Raw genomic sequence first — 23,299 nt, 5'->3', positions numbered from 1 at the left:
CCAAGGCCAAAATGGTCTGTGTCCTTAAGGGGTTAAAGTGGGGCCTGGCCTGGGATTTACTTAGGCAATTCCGGCAGAAGCGCAGTTGGCAGGATCACCACATCTTCCCGGGCACATCGAAAGTAGGGCCAGTACGCAATGCTGGCTGCATTATTCCCACATTGGACCATAGTTTATTAGGGGGCCGGGGCCGGATAAGAGTACAGGACGTGATGTTTGTTTTATTATTAGCATGGAGTTTTTAATTTCAAATTTGTGAACTTGTTATTTAACTTAAAAATTCTGATAATTTTACAAAAACTAGATGAAAAAAAAAAAAAAAAAAAAAAAATATATATATATATATATATATCTCACATCAGTGAGTACACCCGTCACATTTTTTGTAAATATTTTGTTCTTATCTTATGTAACAAAACACTGAAGATATGACACTTTGCGACAGTGTAAAGTAGTGAGTGCACAGTCTATATAACGGTGTTAAATGTTGCTGTTTCAAAATAACTCAACACACAGCCATTAGGGTAGGGTGGTATAAAAAAAAATCTGCAAAATACGGCACAAGTGGCCCTACCCTTAATGTCTAAACCTTGGCAACAAAAGTGAGTATACCTCTAAGTGGAAATGTCCACATTAGGCTCAATTAGCCATTTTCCCTCCCTGGTGGCATGTGACTTATTAGTGTTACAAAGTCTCACATGTGAATGGGGAGCAGGTGTCCTAAATGTGGTGTTATGGCTCTCTCTCTCTAACACTGGTCACTGGAAGTTCAACATGGCACCTGGCAAAGAACTCTGAGGATGTGAACAAAAAAATTTTGCTCTACATAAAGATGGCCTGGGCTAGAAGAAACTAAACTGATCTGCAGCACTGTGGTCAAAACCATACAAAGGTTTCACAGGACAGGTTCCATTCAGAATGAGCATCAATCACCATGGTCAACCAAACAAGTTTCTAGCATGTGTCATATCCATAGATTCTCTTTGGAAAATAGACATTTGAGTGCTGACAGTTTTGCTGCAGAGGTTAAAAAGGTAAGTGGTCAGCCTGTCAGTGATCTGATCATACACCGCAAACATAATTGTATTGGTCTGCATTACGGTCATCCCTAAAGGAAGCCTATGCTAAAGATGAAGCACAAAAAAAAAAGAAGCCTCAGACAGATTGGTGAAGACAAGCAGACTAAGGACATGGATTACTGTCCTGTGGTCCAATGAGGCAAAAATAAACTTTTTTGGTTCTGATGGTGTCAAGGGTGTGTGACAGCAACCAGATGAGTACAAAGACACTTTGGGCCCTATTTGGATGTGTCCACTTAGGGGTGTACTCACTTTTGTTTGCAAGGTGTAAATTGTTAATGGCTGTGAGTTATTTTGAGGGGACGGCAACAATAAACACTGTTATACAGGTTGTGCACTCACTACTTTACATTGTAGCAGTACTTAACAGTGCCATTTCTTCAGTGTTGTCGCATATAAAGATGCATAAAAAATACATTTCTCGAGTCAATAACCATTCATTTTACTTTGTTCCAGGAGTACCTCTCTGCTTATCCATCCTCAGATAAAGATAAAAACTGGAGAATATTTAATAAAGAGCTGTTACTTGCACATTCAGACGTGGTCTTTCTAACCCTCTCTACTAGAGATGTGCCAGAAAGCAGGCTGGCACTTGAAAAGTAGGTTCTCTTTAAGTGTGTGGTGTTTGTACGTGGAATAAGATTATTAATAAAAGGTACTTAGCTGGTTTACTTTTAGATTGATGACCAAGAAGGTGGGTTCACTCACCTTCAGTAGTCAGTAGTGGTCAGTAGTTGTAGCAAAAATTCTGGACTAGGCTCTATCAATGGATCACAGAGCACACAGATCAATGGAGTTCAATAGAACTCAATTGATCTGTATGAGGAATCTAATGATTCCTCCTAAAAGTCTAAAAGTGTAATGAAAAAAAAAAAAAAATATATATATATAATATATTTGCAATAAAAGTTTAAAAGACACACATTAACCCCTTCCATGTTAAAAGTTCAAATCGCCCCCTTTTTCTATATAAAAACATGTAAATATAAAAAAAATCATATTTGGTATCGCTGCGTGCGTAATTGTACGAACTATTAAAATATAACACGTATCCCATACGATAAATTACTTAAATGTAAAAAAAAAAAAAAATACCAAACCACCGAATCGCAATTTTTAGAATATCCCAGAAAAAAAGTTAAAAAGCTATTAAAAAGTCAGATCAATACCAGAATGGTACCGATACAAAAAACAGATTATGGTGCAAAAAATGAGCCCTCATACAGCCTGGTATGCGAAAGCTTTTTTTTATTTATTTATTTATTTTTTTAAAGCTACAGGAATCAAAAAATTGCAATTAAAAAAAATTCTAAAGTTCAGAATTTTTAAAAAAATTAATAAAACATGACAAATTATACAAATCTGGTATTGCTCTAATCAGGCCGGCCTAAAGTATCAAAACATGTTAGCTCAACCACAAGGTAAATGGTGTAGAAAAAAAGCAACCAAATTAGCAAAAATATCTTACTATTTCTTTTTTTTTTTTTTTTTTTTTTTAAATAACATATTTTATTGAATTTTCCAAGAGTTAACAATGTACAATTGTAAAGGTATCGTGTCACAAGTTTACACATAGTGGATTATTACATAACATACTACAGTCAGGTAGACCAATTTGTCCCGATTCAAGACTATATCTCCGCAGTATGCACCTGTAACAATTGTGCCTGATGTTTCTCAGAGGTGTTTTCCATTTCACATTATATTCATTGTATACTCCTCAATGGTATGTAACATATACCGTAAAGAACAATACTCAAAACAAAACAGAACAAAAGAACACAGAGAACGGCTCTCATAATGCAATCATTCACTCCTCCACTACTTCAAGAACTCCCAGCGTTCCCTTCAAAGACTCCAAAGCGTACCATTCAGTCATACGGAATTTAGTCATCAGATGTCTCCTGTCCCCAGCATGATCTTTTACTATTTCAATTTCACCAATTATATATATATATATATATATATATATATATATAAATAATATATATATTTTGGATCGGAGAATATGTTATTGAGAAATTAAAAGGTCTCATTATAGTAGGTAGTTATGGCTATTGTAGGGCGAGGAGGAAAAAATTAGTGTAAAAGCGAAAATTGGCCCGGACAAGTGGATCGTCATGAGGAGCAAGTAGATTTTCTCTGTTTTAGTCCCATGGACAAGTAGCTTTTTATAAAATTTCCACACCCCTGCATACAGCTTAGCCCTTCGCACAAAGACCTATACACTCAGCTCTGTGGAACACACACAGCTTACTACTGAAGCCCTATACACAAAGCCCTACATACTCCGCTGTGATGGCCACACACAAACCCACAGCTTCAGTATATGACTTAATCTATCCCCCCCCACTTCTCACCGTACAACATTATGAAGAAAGTTATGGCGCACACTGCTGGTGTCCTCTGCCTCTGCTCTCCCAGATCTGTCAGTGAGAACCAAGCCAGCATCTTTTCCTCCTCACACTGTCTCACGCTGTGCTCTGCAGAGTGATTGACAGGCCAGCCCAGTGCTAAGCCCGCCCTGTCTTCCCACTTCCTGTATTCTGACTGAGCTAGAGAATTGCCGGTTTGAATTGAATTGTCAGTTTGCAGAGGGACATCAGTGTGGAAGAGTATATGGACCCCCTAGTGGTCACTGTTTTAGGGGGGATTTTCAAGGGTAAAATGGCCCAAAAAATTAAAGTATTTCTGTCGGCTCTGTTGGGGGACACACAGACCGTGGGTATATCTTGCTGCCACTAGGCATACAAAAAAAGTCGTCCCCTCCTGGCAGGATATACCCTGCCTACTAACCCTGAGCTAATCAGTATTAGCTTAGTTTCAGTAGAAGGCAGACACAGGTCTGGAGTTCTCCAGACCTGGTCTTCTTTTGTATTTTATAGTTAGGGCCTGTTTTAGGTTCTTTTCTCCTTTTTTTGTTTTCTTGTTTTTAGGTTGGGATTCAGGAGCATGGCGCTACCTGTTCCCCCATATTTGGCTAAGGGGCACGGGGAATAGAGAGTGCACCGTAAACCCCTTTCTGCCAGCGCCTGGGGTTGTACCTTGGGTGCAGGTCCCCCTACCTTCCCTGCTCGTCCCATTGCTTCAGCCTGACATGATGCAGGTGACCATAGCTGGCCGGAGACATCTTAGGGAAGTATGGCGGGATAGGGCGAGTATGTTCCCCTCCTCCACCCCACCTCTCCTCCACCCTAAGCACCTCTTCACCTGCCTTTTTCGGGGCTCCTATTACTGGGGTCCCAGGGGGATTTTCTCTGGGTGTAAAAGCTGTATTTTATGATCTCTATGGGGTAAGGGTACAGACGCTGGGCTCTCTCCCTCTCTGCATGTCGGGGGGGGGGGGGTAGCGGGGCAACCCCTCCCCGGCGGCACTGCTTACTTTATTAGCTGCTTCTTAGGTCGCGTGGCGGGGAGTATATCAATTGAGGCTGCGGCCTGTGCCGAGACTTAGCTCTGCCCACTCCCTGTGTTATGGACGCCCTCCTCTTCTGCGGCCGATAACTTTCTGCGCGTGCACAGAGCTGAAGTATCAGTGACCCCTTGTACGTGTGCAGAAAGTTATTGGCCGCAGAAGAGGAGGGCTAGAGCCCCACCAACACGCCCGTAACACTGGGAGTAGGCGGAGCTAAGTCTCGGCACAGGCTGCACAGGTGCTTTGGGGGATAATTTTCTGGGTGCCTCCCTCTCCTCCTCCAATAGGACACCATCCTGGTACTGAGGCCACCCTCCTCCTGGGGCAGTGCTGCTGCCCCCCCCCCCCCCCCCCTACGCCTGCTTGCATAAAGATTGAGCTGCTGCCTGCCTCTTCAGCTCTGGACGGGACTCAGCACAGCTACAGTCTGCTTCCCAGCTCCAGCCAGGGGACACAGGACCTCTGCTCAGTGGTCACGTCCATGGATCAGGGGGAGTTGCTTTCCTCAGTGGATATCCGGAATGCTTACCTGCACGTCCCCATTTTCCCCACCCATCCGTGAATTCTCTGCTTTGCTGTCCCTGCGGATCATTTCCAGTTTGTGGCTCTTCCTTTTGGCCTAGCCACAGCTCCCAGGGTTTTGGTGGCGGTTATTGCCATCCTTCAGGCTCGGGGATCTCTTTTCCCCCTTACCTGGATGACCTTTTGATCAAAGCTCCTTCCCGATCCCAAAACTTGAAGAGCCTTCATCTCATGGTGCAGACTCTGTCCGCCTGCAGCTGGGTGATCAATCAGGAGAAGTCCAACCTTTCTCCCAATCAGTCCCTTGTACCTGGGTCTCCGTTTCGACACAGCAGCTGCCAGAGTTCGTCTTCCATTGGACAAGCGGCGCTCCCTATCGTAGGGTGTCCGTTGTCTACAGCGCCCCTCTCGTGTTCCAATTTGCTTCAGCATGGAGGTGCTGGGCCGGATGTTGGCGGCCATGGAGGCAGTTCCTTTCGCCCAGTTCCGGTGTTGTACTCTCCAGCTAATGCAACAAGAGGGACCTATGAGTGGAGGGTAAATCCAATATTATTAACATTTGACCGCTAAGCGGTCACTGAGACCCTAAATTTCCCACCCAATATAAAACTTAACGTTTAATGAGCCAAGATTAAAATAACCTCACACATATTGATCCATAGTGCATTGATTGGCATGACACTGCATGCTATAGAAGTGAATTGAAAAAATAGACTGTGGCTGCAGTCCACAGTCTATAGTGTGAGACAATTAAAAATCTAACACATTGCCCGCCCGCCCGACGTTTCGCCACAGGCTGTGGCTTTATCAAGGGCTAAGAGGCAAATGGCGTGCAAACAAGCCTTGCAGGGGTTTAAATAACCTCCTGTCTCTAACGTCATTAGAACATGTCACTTCCTGTATAAACATGACATCTCATTGGTTACAATCACATGCAGACTAATGATTGACCGCTTCCTGGCCAATAAAATTTAGACCAGGATGCATCTTGCTATATTCGTTTGACAGCATCCTTGACCAACCAGCTGAGACCAATCAAGCTTCTGAACTCCTCATTGGTGCCGGAAGCTGTACACGTATGTGCGCCAACGGTCCTGCGCTAACTGATAGCTTCCCAAACCTCCCATATGAACGCATGCGCAGTACGGATGCGCAGAAGAACATATACAGCCACTGCTGGGAGGCTGCGCAACAGACATATGCGCCGGTACTTAGCCGATTTGGCATATGATTCACACATGGCTGTTGTGATAGAGCTGTAATACACAATATAACCACTCATGTGAACAACGACTGCATAGCAAGTAATAAACTAATTCGAGAACACTAAATAAGTTACTATCTGGCAATATAGGGCGACCAACCTAGCAACGTAGGTATAATATCAAAGCAAGGAAGTATTATTCATAATACCGCTGAATTAGTGTAATCGATAGTAAAAGAGGGGGGAGCAAATACTCATCGGTTCTACATAGATATAGTCATAATTAATTCATATCATCAACGGAAGTAAATCATAAGTAGGATTAATAAAGGCTTATAACGGCTCTTCTATATAGTACCAATTGTAATAAGTGATTCCTGTCCTACAAGAAGGCTGCATAGGTGAAGCCTTCATTCAGTCCATTTGGGCTTTGGGATTTTAATCTCCAAATCCATCGGGCTTCTTCTTGAAGCAGTCTGGTGTTAAGATTGCCACGTCTCGGACCCAGTTTACACTGGGTAATGCCACAGAAACGTAATTCAAAGGGAGCATCATTGTGTACAGTCCTCATATGCCTAGCAATTGGCGTATCTTGATAGGTGTTAATAGTACTCATGTGTTTTGAAATACGTCTACGCAATTGTTGGACTGTCTTTCCTACATAGATTTTAGGACAATTGCATGTGGCTAGGTACACTACCCCCATCGTTTGACAGGTGATGAAGTCCCTAATTTGATATTTCCGATTATCAATCGGATTAGAGAATTCTTTTGTACGTGGCATAAATTTGCAAAAATTGCACCGTCCACATGGATGTGATCCTTGGATTGAAGATTTCAACCAACTGGATGCAGACTCCTCTGTATAAAAACTCCTAACTATTTGATTTTGAATATTGGGTCCTCTACGATAGGTTATGGAAGGGTGAGTAGAGATCACCTCCCTAAGGTCATTGTCCACCTGTAATATAGACCAATATTTCCTAAGTATATTTATGATTTTTTGATTGTGTTGATCAAAAGTTCCGATACACCTAATGATCTTTTGGCCACTGTTGTCTTTAGTCAATTTGTGATCACGTAATAATTCAGATCTCGGAGTCGCCCTAGCTCTGGCGAAGGCCTTGTGAAGGACTTTCTTAGGATAACCTCTATTGGTGAAGCGTCTATACAGGAGATCACATTCTTCTTGAAATTTAAGAGGATCAGAGCAATTCCTTTTGGCTCGTAGATATTGACTGATTGGGATACCTTTCTTCAATGGTACAGGATGATAACTCTTCCAATTAAGAAAACTATTGGTTGACGTAGGTTTACGATATATAGAAGTGTGAATGTGACCAAGTGAATCAATAGTGATAGTGAGGTCAAGAAAATGAAGAAATTTATCGTGAATTTCAGAAGTAAAGTGCATATTAATATGATTAGTGTTAAGTGCTTGAACGAAGGATTGAAATAATTGTGTAGTGCTGTCCCAAAAAATCAATATATCATCTATATAACGACCCCAAAATAAAATGTGAGAATTAAATTCTTGAAAAGTGTCAGAGAAAACGTGAGTGTCTTCCCACCACCCTAAGAATAAATTAGAATAATTCGGTGCACAAGGAGTGCCCATAGCAGTGCCCTTCAACTGAAAATAAAAGTGCCTATCAAAAAGGAAAAAATTGTGAGTAAGTAGAAAACGTAGTAGGGTCAAAACAAATTTGTTGTGTGCTGTGTACTGAAGACCTTTAGTAGTTAAAAAATGTTGTACAGCATGAAGTCCCTGTTCATGTTGGATGTTTGTATAGAGAGATTCCACATCCAAACTAGCTATAAGAGTACCTGGAGGGAATGTGATCTCCTGTAATTTTTTCACAGTATCCTTGGTATCCTTAATAAAGGACGGAAGAGAGGAAACAAAAGGGGTCAAGAACTGATCTACATAGTGACTGATATTTTGTGTAATATTGTCACACCCTGAAACAATGGGTCTGCCAGGGATAGGGGAACTCCGTTTGTGCTCCGTTCTTGACCCCTTTTGTTTCCTCTCTTCCGTCCTTTATTAAGGATACCAAGGATACTGTGAAAAAATTACAGGAGATCACATTCCCTCCAGGTACTCTTATAGCTAGTTTGGATGTGGAATCTCTCTATACAAACATCCAACATGAACAGGGACTTCATGCTGTACAACATTTTTTAACTACTAAAGGTCTTCAGTACACAGCACACAACAAATTTGTTTTGACCCTACTACGTTTTCTACTTACTCACAATTTTTTCCTTTTTGATAGGCACTTTTATTTTCAGTTGAAGGGCACTGCTATGGGCACTCCTTGTGCACCGAATTATTCTAATTTATTCTTAGGGTGGTGGGAAGACACTCACGTTTTCTCTGACACTTTTCAAGAATTTAATTCTCACATTTTATTTTGGGGTCGTTATATAGATGATATATTGATTTTTTGGGACAGCACTACACAATTATTTCAATCCTTCGTTCAAGCACTTAACACTAATCATATTAATATGCACTTTACTTCTGAAATTCACGATAAATTTCTTCATTTTCTTGACCTCACTATCACTATTGATTCACTTGGTCACATTCACACTTCTATATATCGTAAACCTACGTCAACCAATAGTTTTCTTAATTGGAAGAGTTATCATCCTGTACCATTGAAGAAAGGTATCCCAATCAGTCAATATCTACGAGCCAAAAGGAATTGCTCTGATCCTCTTAAATTTCAAGAAGAATGTGATCTCCTGTATAGACGCTTCACCAATAGAGGTTATCCTAAGAAAGTCCTTCACAAGGCCTTCGCCAGAGCTAGGGCGACTCCGAGATCTGAATTATTACGTGATCACAAATTGACTAAAGACAACAGTGGCCAAAAGATCATTAGGTGTATCGGAACTTTTGATCAACACAATCAAAAAATCATAAATATACTTAGGAAATATTGGTCTATATTACAGGTGGACAATGACCTTAGGGAGGTGATCTCTACTCACCCTTCCATAACCTATCGTAGAGGACCCAATATTCAAAATCAAATAGTTAGGAGTTTTTATACAGAGGAGTCTGCATCCAGTTGGTTGAAATCTTCAATCCAAGGATCACATCCATGTGGACGGTGCAATTTTTGCAAATTTATGCCACGTACAAAAGAATTCTCTAATCCGATTGATAATCGGAAATATCAAATTAGGGACTTCATCACCTGTCAAACGATGGGGGTAGTGTACCTAGCCACATGCAATTGTCCTAAAATCTATGTAGGAAAGACAGTCCAACAATTGCGTAGACGTATTTCAAAACACATGAGTACTATTAACACCTATCAAGATACGCCAATTGCTAGGCATATGAGGACTGTACACAATGATGCTCCCTTTGAATTACGTTTCTGTGGCATTACCCAGTGTAAACTGGGTCCGAGACGTGGCAATCTTAACACCAGACTGCTTCAAGAAGAAGCCCGATGGATTTGGAGATTAAAATCCCAAAGCCCAAATGGACTGAATGAAGGCTTCACCTATGCAGCCTTCTTGTAGGACAGGAATCACTTATTACAATTGGTACTATATAGAAGAGCCGTTATAAGCCTTTATTAATCCTACTTATGATTTACTTCCGTTGATGATATGAATTAATTATGACTATATCTATGTAGAACCGATGAGTATTTGCTCCCCCCTCTTTTACTATCGATTACACTAATTCAGCGGTATTATGAATAATACTTCCTTGCTTTGATATTATACCTACGTTGCTAGGTTGGTCGCCCTATATTGCCAGATAGTAACTTATTTAGTGTTCTCGAATTAGTTTATTACTTGCTATGCAGTCGTTGTTCACATGAGTGGTTATATTGTGTATTACAGCTCTATCACAACAGCCATGTGTGAATCATATGCCAAATCGGCTAAGTACCGGCGCATATGTCTGTTGCGCAGCCTCCCAGCAGTGGCTGTATATGTTCTTCTGCGCATCCGTACTGCGCATGCGTTCATATGGGAGGTTTGGGAAGCTATCAGTTAGCGCAGGACCGTTGGCGCACATACGTGTACAGCTTCCGGCACCAATGAGGAGTTCAGAAGCTTGATTGGTCTCAGCTGGTTGGTCAAGGATGCTGTCAAACGAATATAGCAAGATGCATCCTGGTCTAAATTTTATTGGCCAGGAAGCGGTCAATCATTAGTCTGCATGTGATTGTAACCAATGAGATGTCATGTTTATACAGGAAGTGACATGTTCTAATGACGTTAGAGACAGGAGGTTATTTAAACCCCTGCAAGGCTTGTTTGCACGCCATTTGCCTCTTAGCCCTTGATAAAGCCACAGCCTGTGGCGAAACGTCGGGCGGGCGGGCAATGTGTTAGATTTTTAATTGTCTCACACTATAGACTGTGGACTGCAGCCACAGTCTATTTTTTCAATTCACTTCTATAGCATGCAGTGTCATGCCAATCAATGCACTATGGATCAATATGTGTGAGGTTATTTTAATCTTGGCTCATTAAACGTTAAGTTTTATATTGGGTGGGAAATTTAGGGTCTCAGTGACCGCTTAGCGGTCAAATGTTAATAGTACTCTCCAGCTGGCCCAGTGGGACAAATCCCCGTCCACTCTGGATCGCCGGATACTTCTAAGCCCTTCCATTCGTCGGTCTCTTCTGTTGTGGCTCCACTCTCCCCTCCTTCTCCAGAGGCAGTCGTTTCTCCCCCTCCACTGGCAGGTTGTCATGACCGATGCAAGTTTTATGGGTTGGTGAGGTGTGTTTAGAGACTTTACGGTCCAGGGTCGCTGGTCCTCTAAGGAGGCTCGCCTCCCCATCAATCTTCTGGAGCTCCATTCCATTTTTCATTGCCTCCTCCATTGGGAGATGCTCCTACAGGGTCGTCCTGTCAGACCACGCCATGGTGGTGGCGTATATCAATCGCTAGGCTAGGTTGCGCGCATTGGGATGAGACGAGTTCCCTCCATCTCAGTGATCCACATTCCAGGAGTGGAGAATTGGGTAGCTGACTTTCTCAGCCGCTCCTCTGCGGATCCAGGGGTGTGGTCTCTCCATCCAGAGGGGTTTACGCAAATTTGCGATCTTTGGGGATCCCCGGATGTGGATCTCTTCGTGTCTCGAAAACAGGTTCCTTTGCTTTATCACGAAGTCCCGCGACGCTCTGGCTCTGGCAGTGGACGCGCTTGTCATCCTTCAGCCTTCCTTAACTCTTTCCTCCTCTCCTGCCCAGGGTTACATAGTTACATAGTTAGTATGGTTGAAATAAGACATACGTCCATCAAGTCCAACCAGGGGATTGAAGGGAAGGGTGTAAGGGGATAAGGGAAAGGGATGTAGTTTTATAATTCTGCATAAGCATTAATGTTATTTTGTTCCAGGAATGTATCTAACCCTGTTTTAAAGCTGTTAATTGTTCCTGCTGTGACCAGTTCCTGAGGTAGACCGTTCCATAAATTCACAGTCCTCACGGTAAAGAAGGCGTGTCGCCCCTTTAGACTAAACCTTTTCTTCCCCGTCCTTTGGGGGGGGTTTAACCTGGAACAGTTTTTCTCCATATTTTTTGTATGGGCCATTTATATACTTATATACGTTTATCATATCCCCCCTTAAACGTCTCTTCTCAAGACTAAACAATTGTAACTCCTTTAATCGCTCCTCATAGCTAAGATGTTCCATGCCCCATATTAGTTTAGTCGCGCGTCTCTGCACCCTTTCCAACTCCACAGTGTCCCTTTTATGAACAGGCGACCAAAACTGAACAGCATATTCCAGGTGAGGCCGTACCAATGCTTTATAAAGGGGGAGTATTATGTCCCTGTCCCTTGAGTCCATGCCTCTTTTGATACATGACAATATCCTGCCGGCTTTGGAAGCAGCAGCCTGACATTGCATGCTATTCTGTAGTCTGTGATCTACAAGTACGCCCAGATCCTTCTCTACCAGTGACTCTGCCAGTTTAATCCCCCCTAAGACATACGACGCATGCAGGTTATTAGTACCCAGATGCATAACTTTACATTTATCCACATTGAACCTCATTTGCCAAGTGGATGCCCAGACACTTAGTCTATCCAAGTCATCTTGTAACTTATGCACATCCTCTATAGACTGTACCATGCTACAAAGCTTGGTGTCATCTGCAAAGATAGAAACAGAGCTGTTAATACCATCCTCTATATCATTGATAAATAAATTAAACAGCAGCGAGCCCAGTACTGAACCTTGGGGTACACCACTAATAACCGGGTTCTGAGGAAACTGAAGGCAGAGGGCGTTCCTGCCATTCTGGCGGCTCCAGACTGGCTAAGACACGTGTGGTACGCCACCGTCTTTGTGTCTTCAAGTTCGTCCCGATCTACCCTCCCAGGGTCCTCTCCACCCCAATTTACTGTCGCTGCATTTGATTGTGTGGCGGTTGAAACCGTGGTTTTTAGAGCTTGGGGGTTTTCTACCAGGGTCATTCGCACCATGCTTCGGGCTCATAAGCCTCCTTCCGCTAGGATTTACCATAGCACTTGGTGGGCCGATTTCCATGGTCAAGTGTCGGCTCTTTCTATTCTGTTCAACAGCCGTTAGCTTCCAACTCACGTTCGCACCTTCCTGCAAGGTGTGGCCCATGTGGTGCCACCATGCAGTCCTCCCACTCCTTGGGATCTCAACCTGGTGCTTGGCACTTTGGGGGGAGGCTCTGGTCGAACCTCTCCAGGATGGTTCTCTTTGCATCCTTTCGTGGAAGGTCGCCTTCCTCATTGCAATTACCTCCATTAGGAGGGTCGCTGAGCTGGCAGGCTTTGTCGCTTTCCATTCTTGGTCCTTCATCAGGACAAGGTTGCTTTGGTACATCCCACGGTCTCTGTGTCCCCCAATGGAGCCGACCGCGAAAAGTAGATTTTTTTTATGCTTACTGTAAAATCTTTCTTGGAGGATCCATTGGGGGACACAGCAACTACCCATTTGTATTTGTTGCTATGGTTCTGTTTTCTCTTGGAGGGGTTGTTTTCGGTTCCTTTTTGTCTGGTTCCCTCGGACACCTGCTTGTTTCTTTCTCTGTCGGTCTTCTCCTGCTTTGGGACTGATTAGCTGTGGGTAAGTAGGCGGGGTATATCCTGCCAGGAGGGGCCGACTTTCTTTTTGTATGTCTGGTGGCAGCAAGATATACCCACGGTCTCTGTGTCCCCCATTGGATCCTCGAGAGATTTTATGGTAAGCATAAAAAAAATCTACTTATTGGAGATTCACTTATATTCATAGGCACTTATCACTTGTAAAAAAAAAAAAAAAAATATTGACAAAGTTTTAAAGAGAGTGAATGGATGTACCAAATCACATTACATCTCTCAATTTAAAGAAGCTCCTAGAAAAATAAAAACAGGAACCTTAGGCTATGTTCAGACTGTGGAACAACTCCGTCTTGAGATTCCGAGGGTGGCCAGCACTAATGTTGGGGTGCACTTACACCACGATTTGGGAAAACTGCAGCCGAATCCGATGGGAGAATTTTAAAAACAGTTTGCTGCTTTTTCCTCATTGGACCTGTGCCGCATCCTGTTCATTTCAATGAGCTGGACAGAGTCAGTGTTAGGCTGGGTTCACACCATGTTTTTGTATTACAGTTCCTGTATCAGGTTTTTGATAAAAAAAAAAAAGATTCCTCAAAACCTGGCTAAACTGTATCAAAACGTGTGTACAAATTTTAAAGGGGTATTCCAGGAAAAAAAAAAAGTTATCAACTGGCTCCAGAAAGTTTAAACAGATTTGTAAATTACTTCTATTAAAAAAATCTTAATCCTATCAATGATTATCAGCTGCTGAAGTTGAGTTGTTGTTTTCTGTCTGGCAACAGTGCTCTCTGCTGACATCTCTGCTTGTCTCGGGAACTGCACAGAGTAGAAAAGGTTTGCTATGGGGTATATGCTTCTAAATTGGGTGGTTCCTGAGACACGTGTCCTTAGAGCACTTAGACAGAAAAAAAACAACTCAATTTCATCAGCTCATAAGTACTGAAAGGATTAAGATTTTTTAATGGAAGTTTTCTGGAGCCAGTTGATATATAAAAACATTGTTTTTCCTGGATAACCACTTTTAATCCATATATGGTTTGAAATATGTCCGGTTGCATCCGTTTTTTAAGAAAAAAAAAAAAACCAGTGTATGTTTTTAAGTTTTCACTCCGTTATGAATAAAGTTTCACTTGTTTGATTGAAATTCCAAGAAAAAAATGTGCAAAGTCAAAAACCGGATGGAACCGTACTCCCATTGTTTACTGCGGTTCCAGTCCGGCAACAGAATTTGATAGGCCCGAAAATGAACCAGACCAGAGTCACTATCTGACTCCATCCGGCTTATTGAAATTAATGCAGCGCGGCAAGGATTTGGCTGCTGTATGCCCAAATCGTAGAGTGAATGGACCCTAAATTTGTCTGCGCCAAGACAGAGTGCACATTTTTGCCGCTATTGACTGCAATATATGTGAATCATGTATCATAAAAGAATTAATGAACATTAAAATGTTAACCAGGTTCTTATTTTTCTTGCCCCCCCAAGTTTTGATCAGGCCCTCCTTTCAGTAAAGCCCCATGCGAATGGCACAGATGATCTTTCAGTGACCTTCTCTGAAATGCGTGGTCATTACTATATGCATGCTGGAACTCAGTTACTAAAGATGGCCCAACACAGTGATGTTCAGTGGAAGGCTCTGTTAGAACCAGCTGCTCTTTGCTATCTCCTTGCTTTCCAGGTATATGAATAAATACTGCAGTCTTATTTTATTACAACCCATGTCTTCATTTTACTTAAGTCCAACTAAATGTTTCTAAATTATTTTATTCAGGTGCCGTGGAATAAGCAGATAAAAGCAGATGAAAGCTCGTATAACTTTCTTGAAGGGCTGGCCTGTGATCGTCGGAGTCAATCAGGTATTGGTGATACTAGTAGCTGTATAAGTATATAAAATGTTTCTGACACAGTATGGTAACCCTTGAGTATTATTGAACTAAAATATGTGCTAAAATTGGTTAGCTTAGTGCCAGTGCCAGTATAGCTTTCTCTGGAGGACTTGCAGCTGGTCAGTTTTCACCTTTGTTGTTTAAGAGGTCGTAGGAGCAATCTAGTCAGTTGATTCACTTGAGCAATTACTGTACATTTCTTTTGCACCGTTTTTGCTTGATCTCTTCCACTCTAATCCATATTTAATATAGTGACTTTCTTGCTTCTGATGTCTTTGCATTGCATCTATAATTCCTTATAGTCAAATCAGTGGACTCTGTATATAAATATATCAGGATAGATACAAACAGGAGAATACAGCAGCACACTGCTAGCACAAAGATACAGATAAAACATGAAATGCTATATTGCTACAATAAAAAAATGTAGGTGCTTTGCTCACGACTTGGCCAAATAGTTTGGACCGTCCCACCGCGATAAGGGGACCTCGTTGGACGGACTCTACACTGTGGATATGTCTCTGTGCAATCAGTTACCAGGCTTGTAATGTCTGGAACATCCAGCACCTTATAAGATGGGTGGGGTGCAAGAACCAACATGGAGATGTATAACACAAAAAAGGATAAGTTGGCCAGCACATACGGATACCAAACTATTGCATGGATCCAGCATACAGGTGCACACTGCTAGGCTAAATATACACAAACAGAAGAATACAGCAGCACACTGCTAGCACAAAGATACAGATAAAACATGAAATGCTATATTGCTGCAATGAAAAAAAAAAAATTTAGGTGCTTTGCTCACCATTTGGCCAAATAGTTTGGACCATCCCACCACGATAAGGTGACCTCATTGGGACGGATGATATATAGATATCTCTATCTCTGTGTGTATGTGTGTGTTCCAGCATCACATCCAAATGGCTAAAGATATTAACATGAAACTTGGCACACATGTTACTTATATGTCAACAACAAACATAGGATAGGTGATTTAACCCTTACTTGCCCCCATTTGCAAGGGTCAGGGTTTTTGTTTAAAGTCCTATACAAGTCTATGGGAAATATGTTACTGCATAACTTCTAAAGGGCTGGAGATATTTCGATAATACTTGGTCACATGTTACTTATATGTCCACTTAAAATATAGGATAGTTAATTTAACACTTTACTACCCCCATTTGTGAGGGTCAGGGTTTTTGTTTAAAGTCCCATGCAAATCGCTGGGAAATGTATGTTCCCACATAACTTCCGTACGGCTGGAGATATTTCAATAATACCTGGTGCACATATTACTTATGTCAAATAAAAAGAAATGATAGTTAAATTAACCCTTACCTATACCCTTTATATAAAAGATGTTTTTTGTATCAAGTCTCATGCAAGTACATGGGACTTCCAGTACCTTACTCCACAAGCTGCGCTCTGCATCTCCTGGTGAATGTGTCTGTCCGGCTTGCTAGCCACACCCCATCTCACAGACACACCCACTTTTATTATCTACCCTTTTTGTGCATCGGTCTGGCTTGAAAATCACGCCCAGTCCCACAAAGCCATGTCCCCTTCTATTTTCAGCTTTATAATATCTTCATCACAAATCAGTCCCACCTAAGGACTGGACATGAGGTTGGGACAGGGGGTCAGGATATGACAACAATATATGAGGATGGGATATAAAGTTAAAAGCCTCCTCCTTTGTTGATTTTCCTTCCCGACAAGGATTAGGAAGGAAAAACCGGGCAACGCTGGGTACTAAGCTAGTTTATATAATTTAAAAAGAAATTATTGTTGTAGAAACATGTCAAAGGTCTTGATTAGTTGGGGTCTGAGTGTTCAGACCCCGACCAATTGTATGAATGAACTTGGAGAGAAGCACATCTGACCAAGGCAATCCCATAGTCGTACATTTAAGTTTTTGTCTTTTAGCACACACTCTTTTCCCAGGTAGTCCTAGCTATCAATTGCCATCTAAACACTCAGACCCTGACCAATCATAACTTTTGACATGTCTCTACAACATGTCAAAAGTTTTTATAAAGTGACAGTGCCTATTTTAAGCTTTCCAATTTTACATCGGTTATGTTGAAATATTCAGGTGTACTGTTTGTTCTATTTTCTCAATAGGACACTTGCTACTGACTTTGAGCCATGGCCATGATGACTTCCTGACAAATGTTACTGAAACATTTGCCAATAAGAGTGGTCAAGGTATATTGCTGAAATTCCTGTTTGAAGACCATATTTCGATGGAGAACTCATTTCTAGGCACTGATGATATTGGAAATGTGAACTATCAGTCACCAGACTTAAATGATCTGCGACGATATGACCAAGGTAAGGCTTGGTATTAGACCCTGGCTTGGTTTTGATTAGTTTAATCTTTTGGTTGAGTTCTTTGGTCCATTCAAGCTATAAAGAGTAACTTCAATCGCTATGATGGCAGGACCTGGTAAAATCTCCTGCAACTTCCCCATGCAAATCTATCAGACAAATCTATATACTTTTTGCTATTGTCTCGGGCTACAAATTTGCGGGAGATTTGAACAGATAACTTGCCCCCGAAGTGTGATTGCAGTTACACTTTAAGGCTTTACAGGTCAAGCGTTACAATTTGATTTTTTTTTTCCCTGTGGAATATATTACTCAATCATGTCTTTATTAGGTGCAGTTCGAATGCATAATGGGAGTTTACAACACTTGACCTGGCTTGGACTTCAGTGGGAGTATATGTCAACGTTGCCCACCTTCCACAAGTGGCTAAAGCAGCTTTTTCCCCGGCTACCTCTAGAAACATCAAGGATTGAATCAAATAACCCAGAATCTGTTTGCATACTAGATCTGGAGGTATTTTGAAAAATGTATATGTTTTTTAACCATGAATCATAGAAAAAAAATTGTGTAATTTTACTAAATGAGAAAAACAATGGACCAATATGCTGAATTTTCCAAATTCATTTTACAAATTATAGACCTGAATGGAAGGGGTGGGATGGCATTATCGTGGGGGTCCCTGAACATATACTGTGGTATACCTATAGACTTCCATTATGCCAACATTATGAAAAGTATGTAACTTTTGGCTACAGTTTGTCCTCTGTACGATAGCTTACAATTTTTTTGTGGTTCTACAGAAACCACTTGTCTGTACCACCAAAAAATTGTTTACAAATGTATCCTATCTTTTCCCCTGTAGTAGTATATTAGTGATGTATGGTGTGGTGTAGATCTACGTTTGTATACATTTAAAATGTCTGTGTATGTGTGTGTGTATATGTGTGTGTGTGTATATATATATATATGTGTGTGTTCACATATATATGCGGCCTTTCTCAAGTGCATGTGTGCATATGTGTGTGTGTGTATATATGTGTGTGTGTGTGTGTATATATATATATATATATATATATATATATTATGTATGTGTGTGTGTATATACACATACACACACACACACACACACACACACACACACGTGTGGAAATTAAAAAAAAAATAAAACTAATTGTCCAAGGGGCTAAAGTGGAACACAATCTACTTGTCCCTCAAGAAAATCCACTTGTCCTGGTAGATGAAATAATTTCAACCAAAATAGTACGATTCACCCCACTAGACCACCAGGGATGGATATAAGATTCCTTTAGACACTGCTGTCAACTTAGACAGAGGTGATCTAATGGTTTAATAGCGGCCACGGTGATCGCAGCATGTCAGGCTATTAGCGGTGGGAGAGCTGTAGCTAGCTCCTTTTACGCCCGAGGCAAGCCCCCCCCCCATCTGACCCCTATAACTCCAATTTTTCCATATACAGGGATGTATGTGGGTAATCTTATGTGCCGTGATCTGTAGTTTTTATCGGAACCATTTATTATCAGAACTTTTATTAGGAAAGGGACTTATTCATGGGGGGGGGGGGGGGGGGGTTCTGCTTCTCCAGTTTATGGGGTGCTTTTTATTTACTCTAATTAGGTGTCAGAAAATGCTGGAAGTTGCATTTAGTTAGTGGATAACTCCAACACCCAGCATGCCTTGATACAGCCTATGGTTGTGTGGGTGTTGCAGCATGTTGCACTGTATAGTAGTACAGTTAAAGTTATTGTGTAACATGCTGGGAGTTGTAGTTTTGGTTCGTGTCAACTGCAGATAGGCTGTGTCAAGGAATACAGGAAATTACAGTTAGTAACTACAACTCCCAGCATGCCCTGATGCAGCTTATGGCTCTGCAGCTGACCTGAACCAAAACTACAACTCCCAGCGTGTTACACTTTATAGTTCTACAGTTTAGGTTATAGTGCAACATCCTGGGAGTTGTAGTTTTGGTTCGGGCGTGTTTGTGTGCTTCCGTGGGGCTCTTGGTCGTCGGGCGAGTATGAAGGGGGTGGGATTCTGGGGGTGCAATTTAGTGCGGGTGGCCAGAAACCACTAAAAATAAATAAAATTAGATAGCACAACTGACGGCAGCACTTATCAGTCCGCCCCTGTACAAAACATACATACACCGGCCGCTGACCCCTATATTATACAGTATATACATACATCATACATACAGACACATCATACATACACCCGCCACTGCCCCATCATACATTACATACACATCACACATATACCATACACACATCATATATATATATATATATATACATACACTCACACCATAAATATACACCATACATATGCACACATCATACATACACCTGCCACTGCCCCTATATCATACATTATATACATACATCATACATACACCTGCCACTGCCCCTATTTCATACATTACATACACACATCACACAGACACCATACAGACATCATATATACACATGACACATTCACCATACATGTGCACACATTATACATACACCTGCCGCTGATACACCCCACATCATTCACACATACACGGACATCATACACACATCATATATACACGGACATCATACACACATCATATATACACGGACATCATACACACATCATATATACACGGACATCATGCACACACATCATATATACACGGACATCATGCACACACATCATATATACACGGACATCATGCACACACATCATATATACACGGACATCATGCACACACATCATATATACACGGACATCATGCACACACATCATATATACACGGACATCATGCACACACATCATATATACACGGACATCATGCACACACATCATATATACACGGACATCATGCACACACATCATATATACACGGACATCATGCACACACACCATATATACACGGACATCATGCACACACACCATATATACACGGACATCATGCACACACACCATATATACACGGACATCATGCACACACACCATATATACACGGACATCATGCACACACCATATATACACAGATGACATGGTGGCGGTGGGGGGAGCGGTGGCGGTGAAAGGTCTCACCAGACACGGACACCAGACACGCAGACACCCACCTAATCATACATTATATACATAGACAACCACCCTTCCCGCCGCCTGCATGCTCGGCCTCCTCACCTGAGCCGGTGTGAGGTGAAATCCCCAGCCCGTGCAGTCTCCTCACACACACGTCCTCTCCCCGCTCTGTATTTTCCCCCGTGAATACTTGAAACCTCCCCGTGATAAAATAGGTCCTGTGTAGACAGAGCAGGGGGAAGGGAGAGGCTGTGTGTGGGGGAGGGAGGGGCTGTGTACGTCCTCATTCTCCCCGTCGTCTTGTATTATGCAGAGCTGCGCTCTCCATCCTCCGGGGGGGGGGTGAGGAGGGGGCTTGGCTTAATCATCTCCTGCAGACGTGCGTACCTCGGGCTCTGCCTTCGCTCCTGAGATCCCCCTCACACCGGCTGGGGGGCTCTGAGCAGCGGCCCCCGGCTACTGAAATCAGCTGGGGGCCGCCACTGCCCCCTCCATACACCCTAAGCGTCGGTGTGAGGTGCAGACTTGCATCGGCATTAAAGAAAAATAAGGGGGAAGTCTGTCTGTCCCCGCTAGCCCGTTACAGGGCTAAATCTATAAAGAATTCACCTGCCCGGCGCCCAAAAGTACTTGTCCTGGGCGCTGGGCGATAGGATTTCCACATCCCTGTGTGTGTGTGTGTGTGTATATATACAGTGACCCCCCCCGACCTACGATGGCCCCGACATATGATCAAATCGACATACAATGGCCTCTCAGAGGCCATCGCATGTCGGTCAGCATCGACATACGATGCTTTATGTCGGGGCCATTGCATTAAGTGCTATCCGGCAGCGCAAAATGCTTAAGCTGCTGCCGTATAGCAGCTTAATGTTCCCCGTGTGGTGCGGTATTACTTACCCCTCCACCATGCTCCGGGGTGCCCTCCGGGTCCAGCGCTGGTCTTCCGGTGTCTTCTCGGCCCTCTCCGATGACGTCAATACGCTGCTACGCACGTCATCCAATAGGAATGGCGTACGCAGCGGCGCAATGACGACGCTACGCAGGCCCAGTAAGGCCTTGCGGAAGACAGCAGAGGATCGGAGAAGACCAGGAGAGCCCAGCGGAGGCCCGGGGTCACCATCGGGAGCGGCGGGGACACCATCGCGAGCGACGGGGACAGGTGAGTACAGCTTCCTATACTTTACATTGCACAAATCCCTCAACATACGATGGATTCGACAAACGATGGCTCATTTGGAACAAATTACCATCGTAGGTTGAGGGACCACTGTATGTATGTATATATGTGTGTGTGTGTGTGTGTGTATATATATGTATATATATATATATATATATATATATGTATATATGTATGTATGTGTATATATATATATATATATATATATATATATATATATATATATATATATATAATAAATCATAAAATGTTGCAGTATCTTGTAATACCTTTTTTATTGGACTAAGCATTTTGTAGAGACAAGCTTTCGGGATTCCTCCCTTTATCAAGTCCAAAGCAAATCTAAGCTCACAAGTAGAAGACACAGGTTACATCTCACAAATATGCAGGGGTTTAGACAATAGATGTGGAGAATTCACACAGCCGATATTGGCGGAAGATGAGATGCTAAAAGAAATCTTCCCTGAACCTCCCATCTTGGCCTTCAGACAACCACACAATTTAAAATGAAAGCTGGTCAGCCAAAAATTACCTACAGAAAGAACAGACACAGACAATGGGACCAAACCCTGCACCAAACCTCGCTGTAAACTCTGTCAACATATCTGCACCCAGATGGAAGCCACCCACAACAAGACATATAACATTAGGGGACTATACTCCTGCACATCACCAAATGTGGTCTACATGATACAATGCACCAAGTGTGACATGGGATGCTATATTGGGGAAACCGGACGGAAACTCAACTAAAGGATGAACCTACACAGACATTCCATCAACCGCCATAAAGAAAAGGACTACTGCACCCCAGTTTGACATCATTTTACCCAAACAGGCTGCTCCATACATGACCTTACAATCAGGATACTGAGAGGGAACTTCAAAAACACACGAGAGAAAGAAATTTGAAGCCAAAATGATAATGTTTTTTGACTCAAACAGGGGACTCAATGTGAATTTGAGCTTCTTAAAATCAACTGTACTGTACTGGATTCTCTTTTGCATCTCACTATGTCCTGCTTAATTACCAATCTCTCCCCTGCTCCCCCCTCCCTCCCCCCTTTTTCTCATCCTTATCTATTTAGTCTGTGTTCCTATAACGGGACAATTTATGGCCCATCTTAGTGTGAATTCTTCATCTATTGTCTTAACCCCTGCATATTTGTAACCTGTGTCGTCTGCTTGTGAGCTTAGATTTGCTTTGGACTTGAAAAAGGGAGGAATCCCGAAATCTTGTCTCTACAAAATTCTGTTAGTCCAATAAAAAAGGTATTACAAGATACTGCAACATTTTTTGATCTGCATAACTGGACTAATATGGCTACTCAAATTTACTATATATAGGGGAATATGCAAAGCAACTATTAGCGGCGGGTCCCGGCTTCACTAGGACGCCGGGCTCGCCGTGATATAATGCGGGGTTACCGTGTAACCCCGCGTTATATCATGGGAGCAGGACCAAGGACGTACCAGTACGTCCTTGGTCCTTAAGGGGTTAAGCACTCCGCGGGCATTCTGGGTAGGGGGATA

General features: G+C 42.4%; 1 protein-coding gene across 1 annotated transcript in view; it reads left to right on the top strand.

Moving 5' to 3' along the window:
- The window catches only part of LOC130355635 (ranBP2-like and GRIP domain-containing protein 4), a gene marked incomplete in the record, with an annotated part of 147,391 nt that overhangs the window by 30,303 nt on the left and 93,789 nt on the right, over positions 1 to 23,299 (top strand). The window contains 5 exon segments of the mRNA XM_056556025.1: positions 1,536 to 1,678; positions 14,777 to 14,969; positions 15,063 to 15,147; positions 17,305 to 17,514; positions 17,843 to 18,024. Of these exon segments, the coding sequence (XP_056412000.1) occupies positions 1,536 to 1,678; positions 14,777 to 14,969; positions 15,063 to 15,147; positions 17,305 to 17,514; positions 17,843 to 18,024 (813 nt within the window).

Source organism: Hyla sarda, chromosome 2 (assembly GCF_029499605.1).
Source record: "Hyla sarda isolate aHylSar1 chromosome 2, aHylSar1.hap1, whole genome shotgun sequence".
Lineage (NCBI taxonomy): Eukaryota > Metazoa > Chordata > Amphibia > Anura > Hylidae > Hyla > Hyla sarda.
The sequence above is the reverse complement of the archived record's forward strand: the minus strand, read 5'-3'. Positions and strand labels throughout refer to the sequence as shown.